We start from the raw sequence: 23,049 nt of genomic DNA, 5'->3' as shown, positions 1-23,049 counted from the left end.
CTATGGGGAAGCTTGTGGTAATTGCTCTTGGTCATTTTCAAAAGAAGGCAGAACCACTGTTGTCTGGGCCAAAACAGGGTCACCACAATCTTCCTCCCGCTTGAAGTCCTTCTGAATTGTTAAGTCAACGCTGGTTATTGAAGAAAGGGTGGAAAAGCATACAGCACTCCCACCCTAGATAATGAAAAGGTGCCCGTCTCCAGGCCGGTGTGCAAGCATTCCTACAGCAACATTTATTTTACTGTCTGCTGTGGCATCAGGCAAACTGATCTACTTGAGGAGGTGCACCCACATTAATCAATTCATGGAATACCCCTGGATGCAACATCCATTCAAGAGTGTTTGGTCCTGGTCTTTTTCAGCATGTCTGCAACATTTTGCTTTGACAGAATGCAAGAAGCCTATAAGGATAGATTGTGCCAAGTTGCTAAATCACAATCTACCACAGGCAGTCTACAAAGGAGGCAGAATCTGGTCCCCCCTCTTTATGTACCACATTACTGTGATGTCTGTGATTACTAGTAGAGGGCCTGGAACCCAAAAATGTAGACATTTTAGAGTATTTATTAGAGACATCATTTGACATACATGTGTTTCAAGTCTATCCTGCGTGTTCCCCAGACCTTAAACTTTCACTCCCTTGGAAACAGCTCCCCAAGCAAGCAAAGTCTAGGGCATCTGTAGTTACAGACTGAGTAGAAGACAGAAAGAAGAAAGGAAGATCTAGGTGGAGGCATGAAGGGATACATCATTTGCTCCACCCACCAGATTAACTCCCTTTTTACAAACCCCCAGTTTTAGAATTTAAAGTAAGGGGTACTTGTATTGGGTCGAAACTAATTTGAGGATCCACTGACTCTTCCTCATCTAAAATCTGTCTAAAGGATTCGTGAGAACAATAGAGGTCTTAAAACCCAGACTCCTGAGGTATTCGCTTGCAGATGTTGGTGACTGGTTGGAGAAAATCAAAAATCGTTCCTTGTAAAACTCTACTTTGTTCTGAGGAAGGAAAAAGCCCTTATCAATATGTATCCAAAACACATCCCAGAAATATTAACCTGTGAGATATATAGAGAGAAGACTTGATGTTCGCCTGAAAACCCAGACTGAGAAAAGGTTTCTTAACCCGCACCAGATTCTCGACATGTTGAGAAAGAATCTACAAGAATAAGGCATTCATTTAAATATGGCAAAATGTGAATAACCTGCAATGAGCTATTACTGGTGCCAGACAATTTGTAAACACCCATGGAGTTGTTGGCACATGAATGGGTAAAGCAGAGAAATGGAAATGTAAAACAGATACAGAAAATCTTAAAGAGCATCTGAAATCTTTGAAAACTGGAATGCACTAAGCAACTTCACATACAGAGATACAAAAAAAAAAAAAAAAAAAAAAAAAAAGAGGTAACAAATAACTGTAGACAACATTTTGAATTTTGGGACTCTGAAGTGAAAGATTAGGGGGGGGGGGGGGCGGTCTAGTACTGGACTCCATGTTCCTACTTTGTCACCAGAAATATTTTTGAATAAAAAATCTTTCTCTTGTTTGAGATGGAGAAACAGGTTCTATGACCCAGTGAGGCAGCATTTATTCCAGTACAAAAGGAAACCAAATAGGTTTGATTACATGGTTGAAGAGGAATCTTGTGAAAATGAGAAAGAACACCCTCTGCCAGTTGTAGCCTTCGAATAATTATCGAAACTCAAGCACCTGAAGTTATCAGGTACCACAGAGAGAAGAGAATACCTTGACATTTGAACAGTTTCACTGAAATGCCAGGTTGGTGAGGGGAAAAAACATGAAGAGGCACACAATCAGTCTTTTTTCCTTACTGTCCTTGGTTTTGGGAGTATCCTCTTTTCTTGTGTGAACCTCAATGTCATTGTTTTTTGAAAGTTTGTTAACTTGTCCCTTGTTGAAACAGCTTATTCCGTTTCTTACAATATGATTGTGAAATGGGAGGACAGTTTCATTTTATTTTGCCATGACGGGTTGAAATAATCAGAGTGACACACCTCCTCCCCAAATTAGCTTTCCTCTTCCAAGGACCTCAAATGGTGGGTAAAATACCTCTTTATTGAAGGCAACATTGAGGATCTCAGATCTAACATGCTCTGGTACATTCTGATAATGTAGTCAGGTAACTCTTGTCATCACGGACTCACCAGCAGATGTTTTAGGTGTAGCATCAACAGTGTCATAAGAACATTTTAAAGCATGTTTGGTTAACTGAGCACACAGGATACTAGAGTTTAAAAATATCTTGACTTCTGAGGAAGGCAGATCAACAGTTAACTTTCTCATTTCCAAAGCAGAAAGCAGAAACCCGGGCATGTGAGTCTGGCAATTCACTATCCTGAATGCTAATGTGTAACAAGAATAAATTCTATCACAAATGTATCAAAAGCTTTCCCATTCACCTCAATGTGAGCAGGATTAGCAGCCAAAAGATATATGGCAGAGGATGGTTTTGACAAAGAAAACACTGCAGGATCTGATCCAGGGTTTGAAAACAGAAATGTTGTGCGACTAAGGAACCTTAAATAATTTATCAGACCTCTTGGGGGGGCATGAGGTTGACTGTTAGGCAAACTGTTGGCGGCCAAGAAAGCATCTTCTAATGTTGGCAAGACAGAAGGGAGGGGAAAAAAAATGCAGGTTGAAGAAAACTCACCTGTAACAAGTGGCAATATCTTTGTTAGTATTCTGGAATTTTCATTTTACTGCCACTGAAACAACTCTGGCTGTATTATCAGAAAAAGATAACTCTTCACGAGGGAATCAGAAGAAAAGTATAAAGGAGGAAACGGCCACTAGCCTACTGCCTCAATAACCAAGAGGTCTATGCACCTTTCGTGCAAATCCAGCACGTAATTCAAATTACTAAAATTTGAAAAGACTTCTTGCTCCACAAAAAAGAGATTTAAATATCCACATTTATAATATTACAAAATAATATACAAAATTAGCACACCTCAGCTTAAGCCTTCAACACTTACAATTCAAATAATCCCAACATCACCATATATTACAAACTAAATACCAATCAGAATTAAACTAACACTCAACTGCAAACATTCCAAAAGTCAAACATTGAAAAAACGTGTACACACACACACAAACAAACACAGAGGTACATACATATAATCATAGCTTGTGTTAAAACAGCTAACCACCCTGCAGCATTAAAGAACCCAACTGTAAACATTTCAAAAATCAAATACTGATAAATTTTGCATATGGAAAGTTGCAGCCACGGAGTTTAATAATTAACTGGTTATGGAACATTTATTGTAATTGTTTGGTTGTGTATTTTTGTAGGTGTATATGTCTTCTAAGTGTACATATTTATATATGTATATAACAAACAAAATATGTACATGTGTAGCACATATGTGCAGTAGTGTGACAGAGTGTGTGCATGCATGTTGGGATTACTTGAACTGAAACCAAAGCTCCTCCACTTAAAATGCTCCCTTATCAAACCAAATTTTTTGAAGATGACAACCTCCAGACACCAAGACTGCTATGCTACCTAAATCTAACGAAGACTAAGACAACAGTAAGCAAAATATGGTTTGGGAACATGTGCTTAGCTTTGCAACAACATGCAAATACTCAGCAGCACTCAGCATAAAAATCCGAAGTGTGTTTGAGTAAGTGTCCTAAAGGTCTTGCTCAGAAGTAACACATGCCAGCTGTTTGTAAATGGGAATAAGAAACTAAAGAAAAGAACCTCTGCAAGCTGCAAAGAATGATGGCATTTCCCTAGCATTCAACTCGCCAATAATGGGAACAAATGGACCAGTACACTCTCACTTCCTGGGGGAGTATGAATACGTCAAAAGGAACCAAGAACAAGGTCCGGGAACTGCAAGACAAGAAGATAAAAAAAATGGATTTTACTAGCCTGAACAGATATAAATTGTGAAGCAGATTAAAATTAATATCAATAAGTAAAAAAGAACAAGGCAGCCAAACACGGCTAAAAGACATAAATTTATTAAAATACAAGTGGTAAGTGCTTGCATGCAGATACACTGCACTTCATCAGACCAATAAAATAAAAATCACAGGCTGAATGGATGTGTACCTTCAAAGCCTGTTTAAAGACACGCCCTCTGAAGCTCTAATTATATTCTTTAAGTGCTTTTTTAATTGATTCTGCTATTTAAATGTGTGCTGTTTGGTTTTTATTTTATTGGTCTGATGAAGTGCAATGTATCTGCAAGAAAGCGCTTACCGCTTGTATTTTAATACGTTTATGTCTTTTAGCCGTGTTTGGCTGCCTTGTTCTTTTTTACTTATTTATATTTGCTTTTGGTACAAGGCAGCCTTCATCTGCTTGGTTGGCTTTTTTATTAACATTAATATCAGTCCAACACCTTTTACAATCCCATACCGTTAACATTTAAATGCGACTTTAAACATGATTACAGAATAGTAAAATGGAAGGCTGTCAGCATTACTGCTGACTGACACTGTAGTTCCTCCGACATAAAAAAGTAACTTGGTAGTGTAAATGACTGTCCAGATGTAACATGCTAGAGTATGAACAACTCCATTGTTCTTTGAATGTATCCTGAAAAATGAACTTTGTACTTGCCCAAGATAAAAAGTGGGTTGTTTCAATGAAGTTACAGAACATATTGCTTCTTAACTGCCATTTATGAAAACAGCATAAAAAAATACAAAGCAATGACTGCCCATAGTCTCTGCAATTTACACACACCATTTTGTAGGAGCAGAGTAGAAAGAAAGTAGGAAAGCAACCCTGGTAAAGGATTGAATTAATTATTCTGCAAACTTCATACCAAAATGCACCAGCTTAGCTATGTAAATAAAAAAATAAACAAATTTTGAATTTGGAGGAAGTGTGTGTATGGACGTGAATGAGATTTTAAAAAATAGAAACAATAAGAGAAGCAGAGAAAAACATCTTCACTCTCAGCACATTACAGTTTAATTATAATTTATAACTGTTTGGAATATCTACCTGTCAGCAGATTTGTCCAAAGACTGACAACTTCCTGAGATGGAATTCTCAGCACTACTCAAGGGGTCAAGCATCTACAAAGAAAGTCAAAATCACCAGCATTATTACACAGGTATACTTCTAGATTACATTATATTACACAACAGCCTAACAGATTAAAATTTCACCAAATCTTACTGTATCCTCCAAGTTAAACATTGATAAATCCCTACTAGCATTTTGATCTTTCTGTCATCAGCATCACTGGCCTTCGGAATGAATTCCTGAATTTGATTTGTATGTACAGCAATCTTGTCTGGCAACACAGATTATTGAGGCTAAAAGCTAACAAACTCCTTCCTGTCCAGGCTTTTATTACCTCAGCCTCCATCTGGCTAAACAAATCACCAAATTCAGCTAGGCTGCTCAACTGTCTCCTTAGGTTGCATGCCTAATAACCATCTCTGAATCCCCTTGGTCTAAAGAAAGTGCCAATGGTTTCAACCACATTATCTATTAATAGATCCTCATTATTTTGAGATCTTTTTCTTGAAAGCCACTGATAACTCCTCAAACTGATGTTTAGGCTTTGAAATACCCCACAGTTCACACTGACAACTTCATAGAAGCCAGAAATATTTACACTCTAAAGCTTTCCTTTCTAGATTAAAGCAAGTAATTATGTGAGTTTTTCACAAAAGATACCTTGTCAATCTTAACATCAGTGTTAGTTTATGCTACTGCAAAGCATCTACACCTTTGTTGGGTTTCACAAGAGGCCTTCATATCCAAACACAGATGTCTAAAAGAACTCAGTGGGAACAAGTGCAGGATAAGCATTACCACATTCCTTTGCCTCGTTCCAGGTACATCCTAGCATGTCATCTGATGTAAACCAGATGGTTACACATTCCCACCCATCCAAGTTCCTTAGTACTTGTGAATAGATGAAAGGTTGAAAATAAATCATGAACAAAAAAGAACACAGCTTAGAAAGGAATACTTCAGGAGACTAAAGCTAATATTGAAAACTCAAATGACAATGAGGGATAAAAGTCCAAGCTACATATCAATGTACTCTTCCTGTTCTAACTTATAGCTGTGGTGTGACTGACTGAGACTGACTGGCCCCAAACAGAACTGAATCAGATGGGAAAAAAAAAGAAAATGCTCCATGCTTATCAAAAGACATATAAAAAAAGAATGCATACCAAAATTAGATATCCTTTGGTCTGTGGGACTCCTTGACTACATGTACAGTCTGTAATCGTGGGATGGCATACATATTTGCTGACTAACCGATTCGAACATGGTCAAAGCTCTAAAGCATGAAGTAGTTTAAAATGACATTTTCTTACATTACCAGAAGTATTTCAGAAATGAGTGGGAATGGAAAAGAAACCAGAAGTAAATGAGTATCAGGCAGCAACTTAAAAGTTTCAAAAGCAAAGGGAATACAAAGAAAAGAACAGAAGATAAAATATAGTGGCAAGTAAAAAAACTCCTAGAACAACCACGTTTATCGACACTTGACACAGAAATGGTTAAGGAGAAATGAATTTAAACCAAAAACAGGAAAGACTAAAAATGGTGGCCCAAGACAGTGGGCTACATATACGTTGGTTTAGTTATTTATTTTAACATTTGTTTACCTGGAAAGTCCTACTGGGACAGAGCCCATTTTCAGTGGAAGCCTGGAGAGAAACCAAACAAGAACAAGCAACTTCTGGTTTACAATGTTTATTGAAAAAGTGGATGAAACTGAAAAATGCAGGTTCTGTAAAACAGAACTGAAAACATCTGCACAACTTGTTGCTGGTTGTAGTACACACCTGACTGAGGGTCTGCATACTGAAAAGCACAATAATGTGGCAAGGCTGTAGCAGTGAGGATTCGGTAAACTCTAACACTACAACTAACAAGTATCTGAGAAGCACTGGAAATATGAACAGCAAAGCATTACAGAGAATGATCTTCAAATCACATGGGATTAACCAAATACCAAACCTTACTTAAAAAAATGCAAAAACAAATACAGTGGCCCAAGAAAAAAGGGTAAAAGAAGCCTTATTCATTGTAATAGCTACAGCAAGTGATTATAGTATCCTACGTACTGAGAGACACAAGGTTATAAAGTACATTGATTTGCAAGAAGGAAGTAGTGCAATGCAGAAGAGGCCCAGACAGTTGCAATAGTATTAGGAGCAACAGGGCTAAAAGAATTTTCAAGCATACTTCTGTACATTATCAATAACTGCGGTGGTGGTGCTGCGGTAACGTTGTCGCCTCACAGTAAGACGTCCTGTTTGATTCTCAACTAGAGCGTCTTCTGTGTGGAGACATGCGTGAATGGGCGTACCTTCGTTGAAGGTTGTGCATCAGGGCCAGCAACTCGGCATGTAAAAATATACTGCCAATCATTAGCGGACCGGAGTTCTGCTGTGGCGACCCCAACTGGGAAAAGCCGAAAGACACAACAACACTTCTGTACATTATCAATGTGTGTAACCTAATATGAAATGCAAAAGGAAGCAACTCTAGGTACATCTTGACTGCTGAGAAGAGCACTCAACACTGAAGACTGAAGCAATACTAACCTTGAGAACTTTAATTGTACCCAGACTCAAAAGTGGGGTCTTTTCCTGGCATGGTATTAGAAACCCAAAATATCTGGAGAAGTTAAAAAAATAAGAGAATGACTCAGTCTTAAGATGTTACCAGGTCCTTGTTAAAGGCCATATGGATTCTTTGTTACAACTCACCAGCTTCTGCAATCAGAAATTACATCTACCAAGAAAAGTTTTTAAAGAGATTAACCGCTCAGTCTGAAGGGATGACAGGCAATCATCACAGGAAGGACGCTTGAAAGTAATGAAGATGCAGAAGTCTTTAAGGATGTGCTTCATCACGTGCTGATACCCTGTTTTGCCTTCCATATCAATGTGCAGTTCTACAACAGATGTGCGCTTTTACCAAAGAAGAACAGAGATGCATGCATACAGACATGTCTGAGAACTGTCACCTGCAAACTAACCAAATGAGGCAGCATGGGGCAACTCTGTTCTGGATAAAAACTTCTTTCAATTAAAAGAAAGTGGAAACTTCCTGATAGCCATAATCCCCCCCTCTACAACTGCAGATAGGAGATCTAGCAGCAGCTGGAGATCTAAATGAGAAGGAAAGTCTTAAGGTTGACTCAACTAAACTGGACTTACGTGGTTTGTACTGAGAAAGATTCCTGCACTGCCAGGGACTTGAGTGCCTGAACCTACTACACCCTTCTAGGACATCTATGGTAAGAAGGATAAATACAATTTCTTCTTTGAATTTTATGAAAACGCATGGGATCAAGAGGGAAGGGTGTGAAGGACGTACAATGAAATTAAGAATGGAGAGAAAGAATGTGTTCACCTAACAATTCCTCCCCCTCCTTGACTTGCTGACCCATGAGGAAACAGGGAACTGTTGTGTTCCCCATCAGAATAATAGGTGCTCTTTCTCAGGGAGGAACTTTATCAGACAAGATTTCCCTTAAACTCATCTCCTGGAGAGGACTAAAAAGTACAGTTGTGTACACTTACCATAAATGTAGATGTCGGAGTGTATTCATTGTTGCAGTCATTACATTTCTGTAATCTGCTGGCAGGTTGCCCTCAGCAGGCCTGAATTCCAAAGTCTTGGGTCCTGCGTCGGTTGCTGTCTCCTCTTCCACGACTTCAGGTCGTCAGGGGTATAAAAGAAGCAGCCAACGCCATTTTCTTTAGTTTTTCTTGCCCCAGATGTCAGGTGCCCCCAAAAAGGTAGCAAAAAAATATATATACATATATATATATATATATATATGTATATAAACTATGTATAAACTATATATACATGCAACAATACAAACTTTACCTTCATCTACAAGCAAATACACCACATAGGTTGTAGAAGATAGTGAAGGAAAGAGCAACTCCAGAAGAAAAGGGGGATGGCGAGCGGGTAACCTGGACTGCAACAGTGAATACACTCGAACATCTACATTTATGGTAAGTGTACACAACTGTACTATGTTCTTTGTGTTTCACTGTTGCAGTCATTACATTTGGGTAGAATCCCAAAGCTATGGATGGGAGGCTGGAGCTAAACAGCATTAGTGGCGGCTATAGGGCCCAGCAGAACTGCAGTGGCAAAGCCTGCCTGGACTTAGAATAGAGTGGCAAATGATGACGCTTTGTAAAAGTGTGAACAGAACTCCAAGTAGCAGCCTCTAGAATGTCTTTGGTTGGTACTCCTCTGAGAAAGGCTGTTGATGTAGCTGCAGCTCTGGTGGAATGAGACCTAATGCCCTTGGGCACAGGTTTGCCATGGTGTAAGTAGCAGAAACGAATGCAGTGGCTTATCCACTTTGAAATAGTCTGCTTTGAAATAGCCTTTCCTTCTGATCTTGCAGCATATGTCACTAGTAACTGCTCAGTTTTTCTTAGAGCTTTAGTCCTGCTCAAGTAGAATCTTAGCTGTCTGTGTACGTCCAATGAATGCAGAATCCTTGGATAAAAAGTTGGCAGATGAATAATTTGGTTAAGAGCCACACTGGAAACCACCTTAGGCATAAATGAAGGATTGGTTCTCAGACACACTGTCTGGGTAAAATATGATAAAAGGCTCCACAGCCATGAGGGCCTGTAGCTCTGAGACTCTTCTTGCTGAAGTAATTGCTAGGAGCAGATCTGTTTTCCATGATTTCACTCTTTCTCACTTCTCTTTCTCTCTTTCACTGTTGGCAAAAAATGGAACTCTCTCCCTCCTTCACTCAGGACTACTCCTAACTCTGAATTCTACAAAACCCTACTTTTCTCTTACCTATCCACTAAACGTAAATGCTCCTGCTTTCACTCTACATAAGTATCTTAAGAATTTCCCCTTTGAGCTCTTCATTCTCCTGCTTTTCTCTGCACTATTACCTCTTTCTATTATCCTAATTAAACCCAAGCTAACATACTCAGACTAAGCATCATCTCTCTCTTGACTCCAAGTATTGTATATATTGTAAATATCAACTAGGTCATATATACTTATTGTCCAGTCAATCTAAACCTACTGTCCTGAATGTAAATACCTACAAACTGTGCTACCTATGTCAAAATTATATTTCAATGCCAATTTATCCCCTATACCTGATTGCATATATATATATTCTCTGACTTTTAGTAGGACCTTGGGAAGAAAAAGCAGAGGAGGACAGGCGTAAACTGATAGGTTTTTCCAACTGAAGGATAGGGCGTCCACTTTCCACCATGCTGGTCTGTGATAAGTCCTTGTGCAGAATCTTTACAACTGATAATTTTGAGGAGAGGCAAATAGATCTATGTCTGGGCTCCCCCATTTCTTTGTTATTATGCTGAAGACTTGTGGATCTAGTTTCCACTCATGAGGGTCCATAAGATTTCTGCTTAAGTCGTCTGCCAGAGTATTTTGTTTTCCTGGCAGGAATTGAGCTTGTAGATGTACTTGGTAAGTCAAAGCTGTGTCCCACAGTGGCATGGCTAGTCTGCAAAGGGGGTATGAATGTGTGCCCTCCTGCTTGTTTATATACCACATAACCGTGGTGTTGTCCGTTATTATCAGTAGTTGTCCTGGATGAAGTAAGTCCTTGAAGGCTGTCAGGGCATTTTGAACAGCTAACATCTCTTTTTGGTTGATATGCAGATGCATTTGTGTTGGGGTCCATATGCCCTGAATGCATCTTCCCACCAAGTGGGCCCCCCATGCATAATCTGATGCATCTGTTAAGGTTTGGCTGGCAGGGGGTAGAGTGAATGGCCGTCCCATGTTTTGGTGACATGCCTTTGCCCACCATAGGAACTCCTGTTGTAGGCAGGGAATGAGAGGAATCATTGTTTCCAGACTGTGACAATGTTGACTCCATAAACTTTTTAGGTACCACTGAAGTTTCCTCATATGCAGTCTTGCATATGGAATCAGTAGAATGCAGGAAGCCATGAATCCCAAAGCCTGCAGAATTTGTCTTGCAGTTAACTGGGTTTTTCTTGCCATCAGTTTGAAGTAAGTAGTCAGTTGCCTTTGTTTGTCTGGCTTGAGGAAAGCCATCTAGGCAGTTGTATTCAAGCTTGCACCCAGGAATGTTATCTTTTGAGAGGGTACCAGTTGTGATTTCTTTTTGTTTATTGTGTACCCTAGGCATGTAGGAAGCCTTTTCATAAACGTCAGTTGCTGAAGAAGAATGTCCTTGTTCTCTGCTTGAATGAGACAGTCATCCAAGTAATGATATATTTGTATACGTCTTTGTCTGCAAAAAGCAATTACTGGTGCCAGGCACTTTGTAAAGACCCTGGGTGCAGTAGATAAGCCAAAGGGCAGTGCAGAAAATTGGTAATGCATTAAGCCAGCCTTGAAACGGGGGTATCTTCTGCACAATTCCCTTATTGGGACATGCAGGTATGCCTCTTTTAGGTCTAATGTCCCCACCCAAGCATTCTTGTCCAGCATGGGCAGAAGCTGCTGCAAAGTTAGCATTATGAATTTTGGAATGTCCAGGAAGGTGTTCAAAATTGATAAAACCAGTACTGGCCTCCAGGCCTGGTCCTTTCTGGGTACCAAGAACAGTTGCGTAAAAACTTGTCCTTTTTCCTGTTCTGGTACTGGCTAAATAGCTCCCATATCCATGAGGGGCATACCCTGTTTTTGTGCCTCTGTCCATTGATTTTTTGACAGATCCAGCCAACCGTTTGCCATTGGCAGAGTATGGAAATGGAATCTGTATCCCTGTGATACTATGTTTAGCACCCACTTGTCCTGGGTTATTAACTGCCAAATTTGAGCAAAAAGTGCTAATTTTCCCCCTACGGGTGCTGCCAAAAGGTAAGTGCTTGGTAATGGCAGAGGGAAGTCATTGGGACTGTTTTCTGTAGGGTTGCACTTTATCTCCTCCAGATTTGGAGGTAGAAGCACCCCATTGCTTTGATCTGTAAGAATCTTGTGCCTGGTATCTAGAACCTTTAGCGCGTCTGCATTTGCCCCTTTGAGCTCTGTCGGACACAGGAAAGGACCGATTTTTTGTATGCCAGTGTCTACTGAATCTTGGTGGTTGCACTTGTAAGAAGTAATTTACAGTTTGCATAGACTTCGCTTTGTCTTCCATTTTCTTTAAAACCTCTTCTGCCTTAATACCAAACTGAGTATCATGCTGTAAAGGTGCATCCAGTAATTTAGCTTTAATATGATAAGGCAAATTTTGCTCTTTTAGCCAGGCATGCCTCCTAATCACAGATCCAGTAACTGTGGCCCTGCAGGAGGCCTCTAAGGAATCAAAACCACATTGCAAAGTATGCTTTCCAACTTGTTCAGCTGCATGCAATAACTCCTGCAATTCTTTATTTTCTGCACATTCAGAAATCAACACCATTTTCTGTTTCAGCAATCCCGTAACATGTTGTTGATACTTGAGCATATGAAACTGGCAGTTTAGGGCCCTAATTGCCAAGGTTGCAGATGTATAAACCTTCTTTCCCCATCTATCCAGTGCCCTTGAATCTCTGTCAGAGGGTGTAGGATTTTTTGCTGAGGAGGCCTTAACTCCCTTTGGACCCTGTGAAATAGTTTCAGGGTCAGCAGCAGGGTTTCTGAATAAAGATTTGTGTGAGTCAGGGACCCTGTAATATCTGTCAGGTTTGCTGGGAGCCGGAGGTCAGGAGTCTAGCTTGACTCACATCATCCACAATGTCTAAAACAGGGGGTATAGCTAAAGGCCTGTGCTGAGGGAGAAGGAAATCCCTGAGCCTCTTTTTTGATTCTGAAAAATCTTGACTCTCCCAGTGAAAATACTCCCTTAAAGTATGCAAGGTTTCTCCAAATGAATAATCCTCAGGAGGTGATGCAGATGAGATAGATTCCTCTGCATCAGAATCCTCATAGGGAGGAATAGACAATTCCTGATCAGAAGAAGAATCAGAAGGAATAGAAACCTGATCTGAAGATTCATAATCAGTGTCTTGCCTAGGCCTCTTATCAGGAGGGGGATGGGAACCCCTGATCAAGTTAATTAAGTCTTCATCCATTTTGATCATCTGTTTTTTGGGGATAGTGGCCTGTGCACATGGCTCATGCGTCATTTTTTTAGCTTTAGAAGTTGCTTTTGTCTTTGGTTTTGCAGCTCTCGTTGGTTTTATATAAAAATGTTGAGGCCTGAATACACCTTCAGAAGCCGGTGGCCTGCTCAGCGGCTCCAGGCCCATCAGAGGGAGAGACATCCGTGGGTACAATACTTTGAGTATCTCGCGGCGTGCCGGACTCCGCATGGGTCTCGGTAGGGGCCTGTGACTCGAAAGTGCCCTGGCATCAGGGGCTGCGAAAGCACCTCACTGAGTACCGCCGACTGGCTTAGGAGAAGCTTCATCGTCAGCTTTGGACCTCAACAGTCTGTCTCTGTCCTTTTCTTTGCTTTTTTGTGTACTCCAGCAGTCAGATTACTATCCGATGACATTTCAGGGTAATTAAATCTGTTTCCAAAATACTTTGAGGCAAAAATATACCGACGCTTAATAGTGCGTTGGTCAAATCTAGCACAAAACCTTCAGGTCAGGCATGTTGTGATCGGGGCCTAGGCAAGGAATACAGTATAAATGGAAATCCTTATGAGGTATTTGCTTCCCACAAGTAATACAATTATTAACTTTTTCTGACATCGGTATGGAGCAAGAAAATCGTTTCCCCAATGGGGTACTTAGCTTTAGTGAAGACTTCGGTCCTGAAACTCGAACTCAAATATTTCAGGAGTCTGCCGACCGGCACCTGCGAACTGCTTCTGCTTCGAGCACCACGCGGCAAGAAAGACTGGAGAAAATGGTGTCGGCTGCTTATTTTATACCCCTGATGACCTGATGTCATGGAAGAGGAGACAGCAATGGACGCAGGACTCATGACTTTGGAATTCAGGCCTACTGAGGGCAACCTGCCAGCAGATTACTCAAATGTACTGACTGCAACAGTGAAACATGAAGAACACCTGCAAAATAAACTTTTAATAAAACAGAAATATAAAACACAATACTATGGTGCTACAAAACACCATCTTAATATATTATTGGTTATATTTAAAATAAAATTTAAATATACAAAGCAAGTAATAAAAACTAAACTTGACGCTGGCCACCATGATACAATACACTACAGGAGGAGTATTCAGTAGCTAAGCTTCAGTCATGGTCTTCCTGTAAATTAGTTGTATTTTGCACATGGGTTCACGTTATCTCAGGATTAGATAGGATCTACTAAAATGGTACAAACCAGACTGAAGAGATTTTTTTAAAAACTATTTTTAATGCATCAAAACACTGGAAATCGTTAAGTGCTTTTATCCCAATACAACATGACTTCTTCAGAACAAATTCTACTGTATCACAATCTACTTAAATACTTTCATTCATTAAACAATTACATGATTAAACCCCCAAAATAAAAGTTTTAAAGAAACATACAGGCCTTTCCAAAACACACAAAAAAACAAAACCTAGTTGCCCGAACTAAACACATTTTTGTTATTTAATTCCAACACCCAAGTATAAAAAAATCTACAACCTCAAAAATTAAAATCACTCTTGTTCAAAAAAATCACCACATATTAAGAATTCATTATTTAAAAAAAAAAAAAAACAAATGATACTAAACTTATCACAATTTTGCAGCCCTAATTTTTAAAATGGGCTATATAGCAATACAATCATTGAGACATGGTGGATGTAGCATCCAGTCTAATTTGCCAAACTAGCTCCCTTACACTCTAGCCTAGCTTCACCCCCCCCCCCCCCAATGTCAAAGGGTATTTTCTTTTTAACATACCAATCTCAAATTTAGTGAAGCCATCACAAACCTGGGAGTGCTTGTATAAAGCTTTATTGTAATTTTCCTTTTTAATAACATAAATATGTTCATAAGTCCTCCTCCCCAGTTTATGTTCTGTCTTACCAACACTGACAAGCTGACATGTGTTACAGACTGTCAGATAAATTAAACTTCTTGTTTCACAATTACCTTTCACAAAGGTGATTTTGGTACCACACAAGTCCCTCAAACTAATGGACTCCTTATCCAAAATAAACTGACAATAATTACATCTCCCACACTTGCTGGTTCCAAAGTGCAATTCCCCCTCCTTGCTCTGTTTGCCACCAACTTTGTGACCCTCTAATATTATTTTGATATTTTTATCCACCCTATATACAAATTGTGGGTCTTGTCCAACTGTTTTGTGTAGATCACCATCTGTTTTAAAAGTTGATGATGCTCTTAAGCAATATACTAATATCATTGTATTTTACAGCAATACAGTTCATAAAATTTGATGCAACAACAGGATAATTTGTCTATCATTCATTACAGAATTACCTATTAGGGAAATGTACTTAACACCCCTACCTGTAACCATCTCAGCTCTTATATCAGAGAGTAAATCTATGGGGTATCCCTTCTCCAAAAACATTTCAGATCTAGTATTCAATTCGGATTTAAAATCATTTCCTCAAGAGACCATTTTTGCTGCTCTAATGAGCTATCACTTAACCAAGTTCTTCTTGCATTGCCAAGGATGGCAGCTTCTGTAGTGTTGGTAACAGAAAATCTTTCTATAAATAGATGAAATAAAAAGTTATCCTCTACCACTTACACCGAGAGCAGGTCTTTTGGATGCTGGCCCCTGGTGTAAGCCTGTTTATAGAAAGGCTTTACACTGAAGCAAATCACTTACACTGAGAGCAACTCTTTCGGAATCTGCCCACATTACCTTTTTCGCCACTCTCCAGTACACTAGAACTTCTCCTTAAAGGAAAACAACGGGATATGCCCTACTTCAACTCAACTTATTTGAACCTTTTCTCCCTATTCCCTCCACCAACCAAAAAAAATTAACAATGCTGCCCTGAAAAACTGTGATTTCCTCTGTTTTCCTTCAATGCTACATTCTTTTCCCGTACTGTATAACTTTCACTTGAAAAAAAATTTCTCCTGCCCTGTAAAAGTTAGCTTTTGGCTCAGAAGCTGTGATGTCACAAGGGCTACAAATCAGCAGTAGTTCCCATACAAGATACCGCCCAGAAACCTACATCATCCCGGCACTATTAGCATGCTATTGTTAAAAATCCCTCCCCCCCCGCCTCTTACGTGATGTAAGAGATTCAGACCTTCCCACACCTGTAAGGTGTTAAATACTTGCTGCAGGGAGTGAGAACGCTTTTCCATGGTGCTGTATCCTGCCGAGTGGTTTATCTAGCTGGACATCTGGGAACACGTGGACTCCTTATCCAGAGTCTCCTACTGCATTCAGAATTTGCATTTCAACTCATTTCAACTGTAAGTTTTTTTTTTTTACAGTCTGTTCCCTTGCAAACATGAAACTTCATGCTAAGGACTAAAAGAAATCCTGTTTAAAACATCCGGCAGCATATTTGTGTGTTTTAAACAGGATTTCTTGCAGTCGCTAGCATGAGGTCTCATTTTTAAGCTGTGTGCGTGTTTAAACAGCTTTTCTTGCAGTCGCTAGCATGAGGTTTGACTTTAGATGCTTTAAAGTCAAACCTCATGCTAGCGACTGCAAGAAAAGCTGTTGAAACACACACACAGCTTGTAATGAGACCTCATGCGACTGCAATAAATATGCTGTCCGGATGCTTTAAACAGTATTTATTTCAATCGCTAGCATGAGGTTTCACTTTTAAACCCTGTGTGTGTTTTTAAACTTTTTCTTGCAGTCGCTAGCATGAGGCTTCACTTGAAAGCATCTAAAGTGAAACCTCATGCTAGCGACTGCAAGCAAAAGTTTAAAAACACACACAGGGTTTAAAAGTGAAACCTCATGCTAGCGACTGAAATAAATACTGTTTAAAGCATCCGGACAGGATATTTATTGCAGTCACTAGCATGAGGTCTCATTTTTAAGCTGTGTGCGTGTTTAAACAGCTTTTCTTGCAGTCGCTAGCATGAGGTTTGACTTTAGATGCTTTAAAGTCAAACCTCATGCTAGCGACTGCAAGAAAAGCTGTTGAAACGCACCCACAGCTTAAAATGAGACTCATGCGACTGCAATAAATATGCTGTCCGGATGCTTTAAACAGTATTTATTTCAGTCGCTAGCATGAGGTTTCACTTTTAAACCCTGTGTGTGTTTTTAAACTTTTTCTTGCAGTCGCTAGCATGAGGCTTCACTTGAAAGCATCTAAAGTGAAACCTCATGCTAGCGACTGCAAGCAAAAGTTTAAAACACACACAGGGTTAAAAGGTAAAACCTCATGCTAGCGACTGAAATAAATACTGTTTAAAGCATCCGGACAGCATATTTATTGCAGTCACTAGCATGAGGTCTCATTTTTAAGCTGTGTGCGTGTTTAAACAGCTTTTCTTGCAGTCGCTAGCATGAGGTTTGACTTTAGATGCTTTAAAGTCAAACCTCATGCTAGCGACTGCAAGAAAAGCTGCTGAAACACACACACAGCTTGTCGAGACTATGATAAATATGCTGTCCGGATGCTTTAAACAGTATTTATTTCAGTCGCTAGCATGAGGTTTCACTTTTAAACCCTGTGTGTGTTTTTAAACTTTTTCTTGCAGTCGCTAGCATGAGGCTTCACTTGAAAGCATCTAAAGTGAAACCTCATGCTAGCGACTGCAAGCAAAAGTTTAAAAACACACACAGGGTTTAAAAGTGAAACCTCATGCTAGCGACTGAAATAAATCCTGTTTAAAGCATCCGGACAGCATATTTATTGCAGTCGCTAGCATGAGGTTTGACTTTAGATGCTTTAACAGGTATAGTTAATTTTTGCTTCTGCAGACCTAACATGTACATCTTTACCTTTATATTAATTAGCTTGCAGTTAAGATATTAGGGACACGATCTATGATCTCCATGAGACAGGACACCAGCTGAGTAGGGTACTTTTTATTCACTAGGTTATTTAGTGAGTGTTTTAGGCTTAATATAGGCAATTACGGAAAGGATGGGAAGTATAGGTTAACGAGCTGTAGGACTTTTACTTTGATTATTTTATTCCTCTATTCCAGTTTTATGAATATATTTTTTAGTATCATACGACAACATCAGTCTTTATTATAGTAGTTTAATGCTTGTGAAGGTAAACGGGCAAGTCTGTAACACCAGTAGTATCCCGTGCTGCCACTATCTATAGAAGTTACTTAACACTTTTAGATTTGGACCCATGCCTATTTTAATAATTGACATTTTGTCATAACACTAACAAGGGCTAAATGAATGGTTCAAAGTTCATACATAATATTATTTGCTAACTTGTAGTTTTATGAATGTTAGTGTTCAATAGCTTTTTTCGCAAATAGACTAGTTCAATACAGGTCCAATGGATAATGTTAACTTGGTTTTTAAACTTTTGAGCCAAGTTGGGGTGGAACATAATCTAGCCTACAAGTATGGGTGATGACACTTTACTAACTCTGCTTTACAGACAAGTCGGGATGGTTAAATTCTATGAGATGGAATTTTCCCAACAGTGTTTATATACACATTAATTTATAGCTTACATCTCTCATATTTTTTGAACTATACTAAATGACCCAAGAAAAACGTTAGGTGCCCGTGATAAGTAATTTTCACACCAACTACCAAGCATTGGCTTGACTTCAATCATATGGTCAGGTCGCTTGTTTTATTTACATACCACACAGGCAGTAGAATTGAGATTGTCTATTGAAGCAGCCTTTCACGCTTGCTACTAAGCAGGTTTCACCGTATAATATCAGTATGGATTTAACCTGATGAAACTTTTTTATGATCAAGACAGCCTTACAGGTTTGGCGTAATCAATTTGCTTCAATTAATATTTCAAGCATTGTGATGTTGTACAGAATAGAACTCATGTTTATATTTATTGTTATTTCAGCAGAAAGAGCATTATGATAATTGAAGGACAGCTTTGTAGTTGAGTTGAATATTATATCTCTCATCAAGCTTGGTTTTAAGTGAATGGTTTGGTCGTCATATTCATTTACACACAGTAAAGGCGAATGAATTGAAACTATCTGCTGAGAGGCATTGCTTCTACGTTTTTCACTAGGTTAATTTTATTGCATTCATTTGCAGTACATATTGTGTACTCAATCTTATGAGAACTTTTTATATAAATAGGAAGGGCACATTTTAACTAGTTTTAACAGAAAGAGTAGTAACATCATTGAAGTACAGCCTTCGTATCAAGATGTCAATTATTTCATAATTAAAGAAGAGTTGTTATTGGTTGTTAAATCATTTAAAAAGTAAGCAGCTTGTGGTATGAAATTAGATCTGAAGAAGCGTGCACCTTAGCACGTGAAAGCGCTTATCTTTCATCATCTTTTATTACTTTTATGCATTTAACTGAATAAAGCCTTTTTGGAACTTCTCGTGGTGTGTCCTGAGGTTTTTACCTAGAATTCCTTGGATTTATTTGTTGCTGAAGGACACTTTGGAGAACGGAAACATTATTTTCATATTGATTTTTTTTAATGTAGTAATACTGCAGCTGGTCATTTTTCCTCACTAACTTTGTCGATCCATCCTTTACCAAATATTGTTCCTTTACCAAATATTGTGTAGGATGCCACGGATTGCACTGAACACTCTTCCCAGTGTAACTTGTGTCCCTAAGAAGGCAGATAGGATTATGAGAAACAGAGCGTTTTTATTATCTACACTTATTTACAATATAAACTGCCATGTAACCTTGAAAATAGCTTTCTTATTACGCTACTTTAATTCTTTTGGAATTGACAGGTATGCCTCATTGGTTCGGACGTAAGCATAGTGTGCTGTGACTGATTTCTTGCAGCAGTCTGTGGTTTACTTATCACTAACTTTTGTGTTTCTGGGTGTGTGATCAATTTAACAGTTAAAACAAGGTTTTCCAAAATTAAATAAATACATAATAAAGTAATCCTTTCTTCACCTTTGAGCTACTGACAGTGTGGGAATTTGTTTTTTTCAAAAACGATGGTCATCCTGTGAATAACTTCAGCACAAATTAAAATGTCTGAATGTCAAATGACTTTAGATTGGAGGGAAGTTATATGTTTACTCCAGTATATAGTATGATCTTAGAGAGTTTATAGATTTCTTAATTTAATTTTTGCTGAGCGGTTTGTTGATTTACTGATGGTCCTTTTGATGGTGGGAAATTGCATGGATAAATCCATCTCTATTATGATTTTTTTTCAGATATTTTGACTTCCAGACAATTTCAATCAGTGAGACTGTGTCATGTTATTACAGAGGTTGACTAAAAAGTAGGGGCTCCTTTTCTGTGTGTGTGTGTGTAAGAGAGGGAGAGATTCAATATGTTTACTGAATATATATTTGCAAATGGTATTCGTAGTTAAATAGGCTCTTCTAAGACAAGTAGATTTGAGTAACCAATATTAGATCTTAGCCATCCAGCTAGGACAGTTTAGTATGTGTATTTTTCTTCCGGTTTGATGAAGGCTATGCTGCTTACTTAAGGAGTATATTCATGGCTATCCATCCAGTTGTAGTGTTGTAGAACTACATTGTTTGATAATGAGAGGAGCTTTTTAAAGAAGTTGAAAGTTTTTGTGTCAAGAACCTGTCCATACAAAGTGGCTTGTTTATGTTGCAGTGAAGGTTGTGGTCTTTGTGGTAAGTCTTTTAAATATAACCAGTATTTCTGAGGTGGAGAAATTCTCTTAAGGCAGGATCTTTCTTGGCCTGGAAAGCAAGCCAGTGATGGAAATTTATAGGGGCCAGTGAGAGACAGAGGAAATAACCTAGTATAAACCTATGAACCTATCTGCCCTAAGGCATTTATAAGCCTAGCCCAAAGGTTTGTGGCTTACGCCACCCCTTATGTTAAAAAAATACTGTGCCCATTAGTTTGTTGTGCCTCTGTCCAGCAGTGACAGAGATGATTCCCGGGGTAAACCTACGATCTCCCATCCACCGGTCAAATTTTCTCTTGAACAGAGCCAGCGAGGTGCTCTGCCTCACATGGACCGGGATTTTATTCCACAGCATAGGGAGTCTCTGGGTGATAAATCTATCCCTCCAGCACATCTTATTTATATCCGTGCTAAGGTTTAAGTCGCTTGCTCTAGTGGTTCTGGTGGATTTGGATTTTTTGAGGTGGAGCATGTCCATTAATTCCGGGTTGGACATGGCCTTGTATGTCAGGCACAGGTCACCTCTGAGCAGACAGTATGCCACTGAATAGAGCTGGAGTTTCTTCAGTCTGGCAATATGACAGATTTTGAGTTTCTTTATCCTTTTGGTGAGGAACTTTTGGGGTCTCTCCAATTGCTGCAGGTGTCGGGTGAGATACATCCCGAATGGGGCATTGTACTCTATCATTGGTCTGATAAGTGAAGAGTACAGGGGAACAATGACCTCACTTGATCTGGATGTGAATCCCTTCATGATCAGGTGGGCAACGTAGAAGGTCTTTCTAACCACTTTAGCAACGCAAGTGTCAAAAGAAAGGCCAGTGTCAACCTGGGTCCCCAGGTCCCTGATAACCTCTTCTGTGCTTAGTGGATTGCCACCTATATGGTAGCTTGGGGTTACCTTGCTTTTCCCGAAGGGTATGACTATACATTTTTTGGCGTTTAACTTCAGGCCATGGCTCTGGCACCAGCTATCAGTTTCCGTGAGACCCCTCTGAAGGATATCTGTGTCCGATGTACTTTCCACTATGGTGCCCAGTTTGCAGTCATCTGCAAACTTTGTCAGCCATAGTCCTCCTATGTTTGCCTGTACTTCTGAGAAGCAGATGCCGAACAATAGGGGGCCAAGGACTGAGCCCTGTGGGACATCACTTGTGACCGGCTTGGAGTCTGACATGGTGCCAGCAACTATAACCCTGTGGGTTCTGTCCTTTAGCCAGTTTGCAACCCATCTTGTGACATATGGGTTTACATTTAAGCTGGTAAGTTTCTCTAATACCTGAGTGGGGTATTGTGTCGAAAGCTTTTGCAATGTCAAGGTAGGCTGTATTTCCCTCATCAATGGCCTTGGTGACTGTTTCGAAGAAGTCAACCAAGTTCAAAAGGCATGATCTGCCCTTGACAAAGCCAAACTGGGTCTGGTCCTAAGTCTGCGAGTCCCCTATGTCTTTGTTTATGAGTTCCATTATGATCCTCTACATAGCTTTGCAGACCAGGCTTGTTAAGCTGATGGGGTGGTAATTACCAGGGTCCGTAGAGGCACCGCCTTTGTGGAGTGGGACCACAGTTGCCGTAAGCCACTCCTTGGGCACGTATCCTGTGGTAAGGCTAAGATTAAACAGCTGCCTTATGTGCGGGTTTAGTTCCTCATTGAGTTCGTGTAGCACACAGCTGGGGACACCATCCAGTCCCATTGATGCTGTGTTTTTAGCTTTACATAGAGCAGCTTTCACCTGGGCATTTGAGATGTCTGGGAGGCTACACTCCGCTGGGATAGTTCTCTCCTTTTGGGGGGGGGGGTGAAGTTTCCACTGAACCTGTCTGCCAGTATGTTGGCAATGTCTGTGGGTTCAGTGATTTTTGTATCATTTTGGACTAATTCTGAGCATATCTGGGAGTTTCCACCCAGGTTTCTGACATAGCTGAAGAAGGCCTTATGATTGTCTTTTGAATCTATGGCAATTTTTCTCTCAAAGTTGGCCCTGGATGATTTTATGAGTGCTCGTATTTTTTTACTAATAATGATAAAGGGTGTCTTCCCTTTCATGGATTTTGCTCTATCATGTAATAGCTTTCTCCTCTTATTGTATAGTTTGTTTATGGCTGGGGTCCACCAGACTGGACGTTTGCCCTTGTTGGAAAGAGTCTTGGTTTTATTAGGGATTGCCTGATCCATGCAGTCCTGGAGGTGTTCAGAGAAGGTATTTGAAAGGGCTCCCGCAGCTTGGGTTGTGGTTTCCACTGGCTCCGGGGGCCTTGAGTCTTTTTTTTTTGTTTGGGGTGGGGGCGGGATGTGGATTTCCAGTGAGATTAGTTTATGATCTGATCTCACCAATGAGGGATATACTTCCGGTGTGGAGCATTTTGTCCCCATGTTTGTGATGATGAGATCTAGTATATT

At 39.7% G+C, this 23,049-nt stretch overlaps 1 protein-coding gene across 1 annotated transcript in view; it reads right to left on the bottom strand.

The window, feature by feature from the left end:
- MAP3K3 (mitogen-activated protein kinase kinase kinase 3) overlaps positions 1-23,049 on the bottom strand; it is a 1,217,405-nt gene that overhangs the window by 603,169 nt on the left and 591,187 nt on the right. The window contains exon 9 of the mRNA XM_044055195.1: positions 5,001-5,074. Coding sequence (XP_043911130.1) covers positions 5,001-5,074 — 74 coding nt within the window. The remainder of the gene's footprint in view (positions 1-5,000; positions 5,075-23,049) is intronic.

Source organism: Protopterus annectens, chromosome 13.part0, assembly GCF_019279795.1.
Source record: "Protopterus annectens isolate FY-2018-M chromosome 13.part0, PAN1.0, whole genome shotgun sequence".
NCBI lineage: Eukaryota > Metazoa > Chordata > Ceratodontiformes > Protopteridae > Protopterus > Protopterus annectens.
The sequence above is the reverse complement of the archived record's forward strand: the minus strand, read 5'-3'. Positions and strand labels throughout refer to the sequence as shown.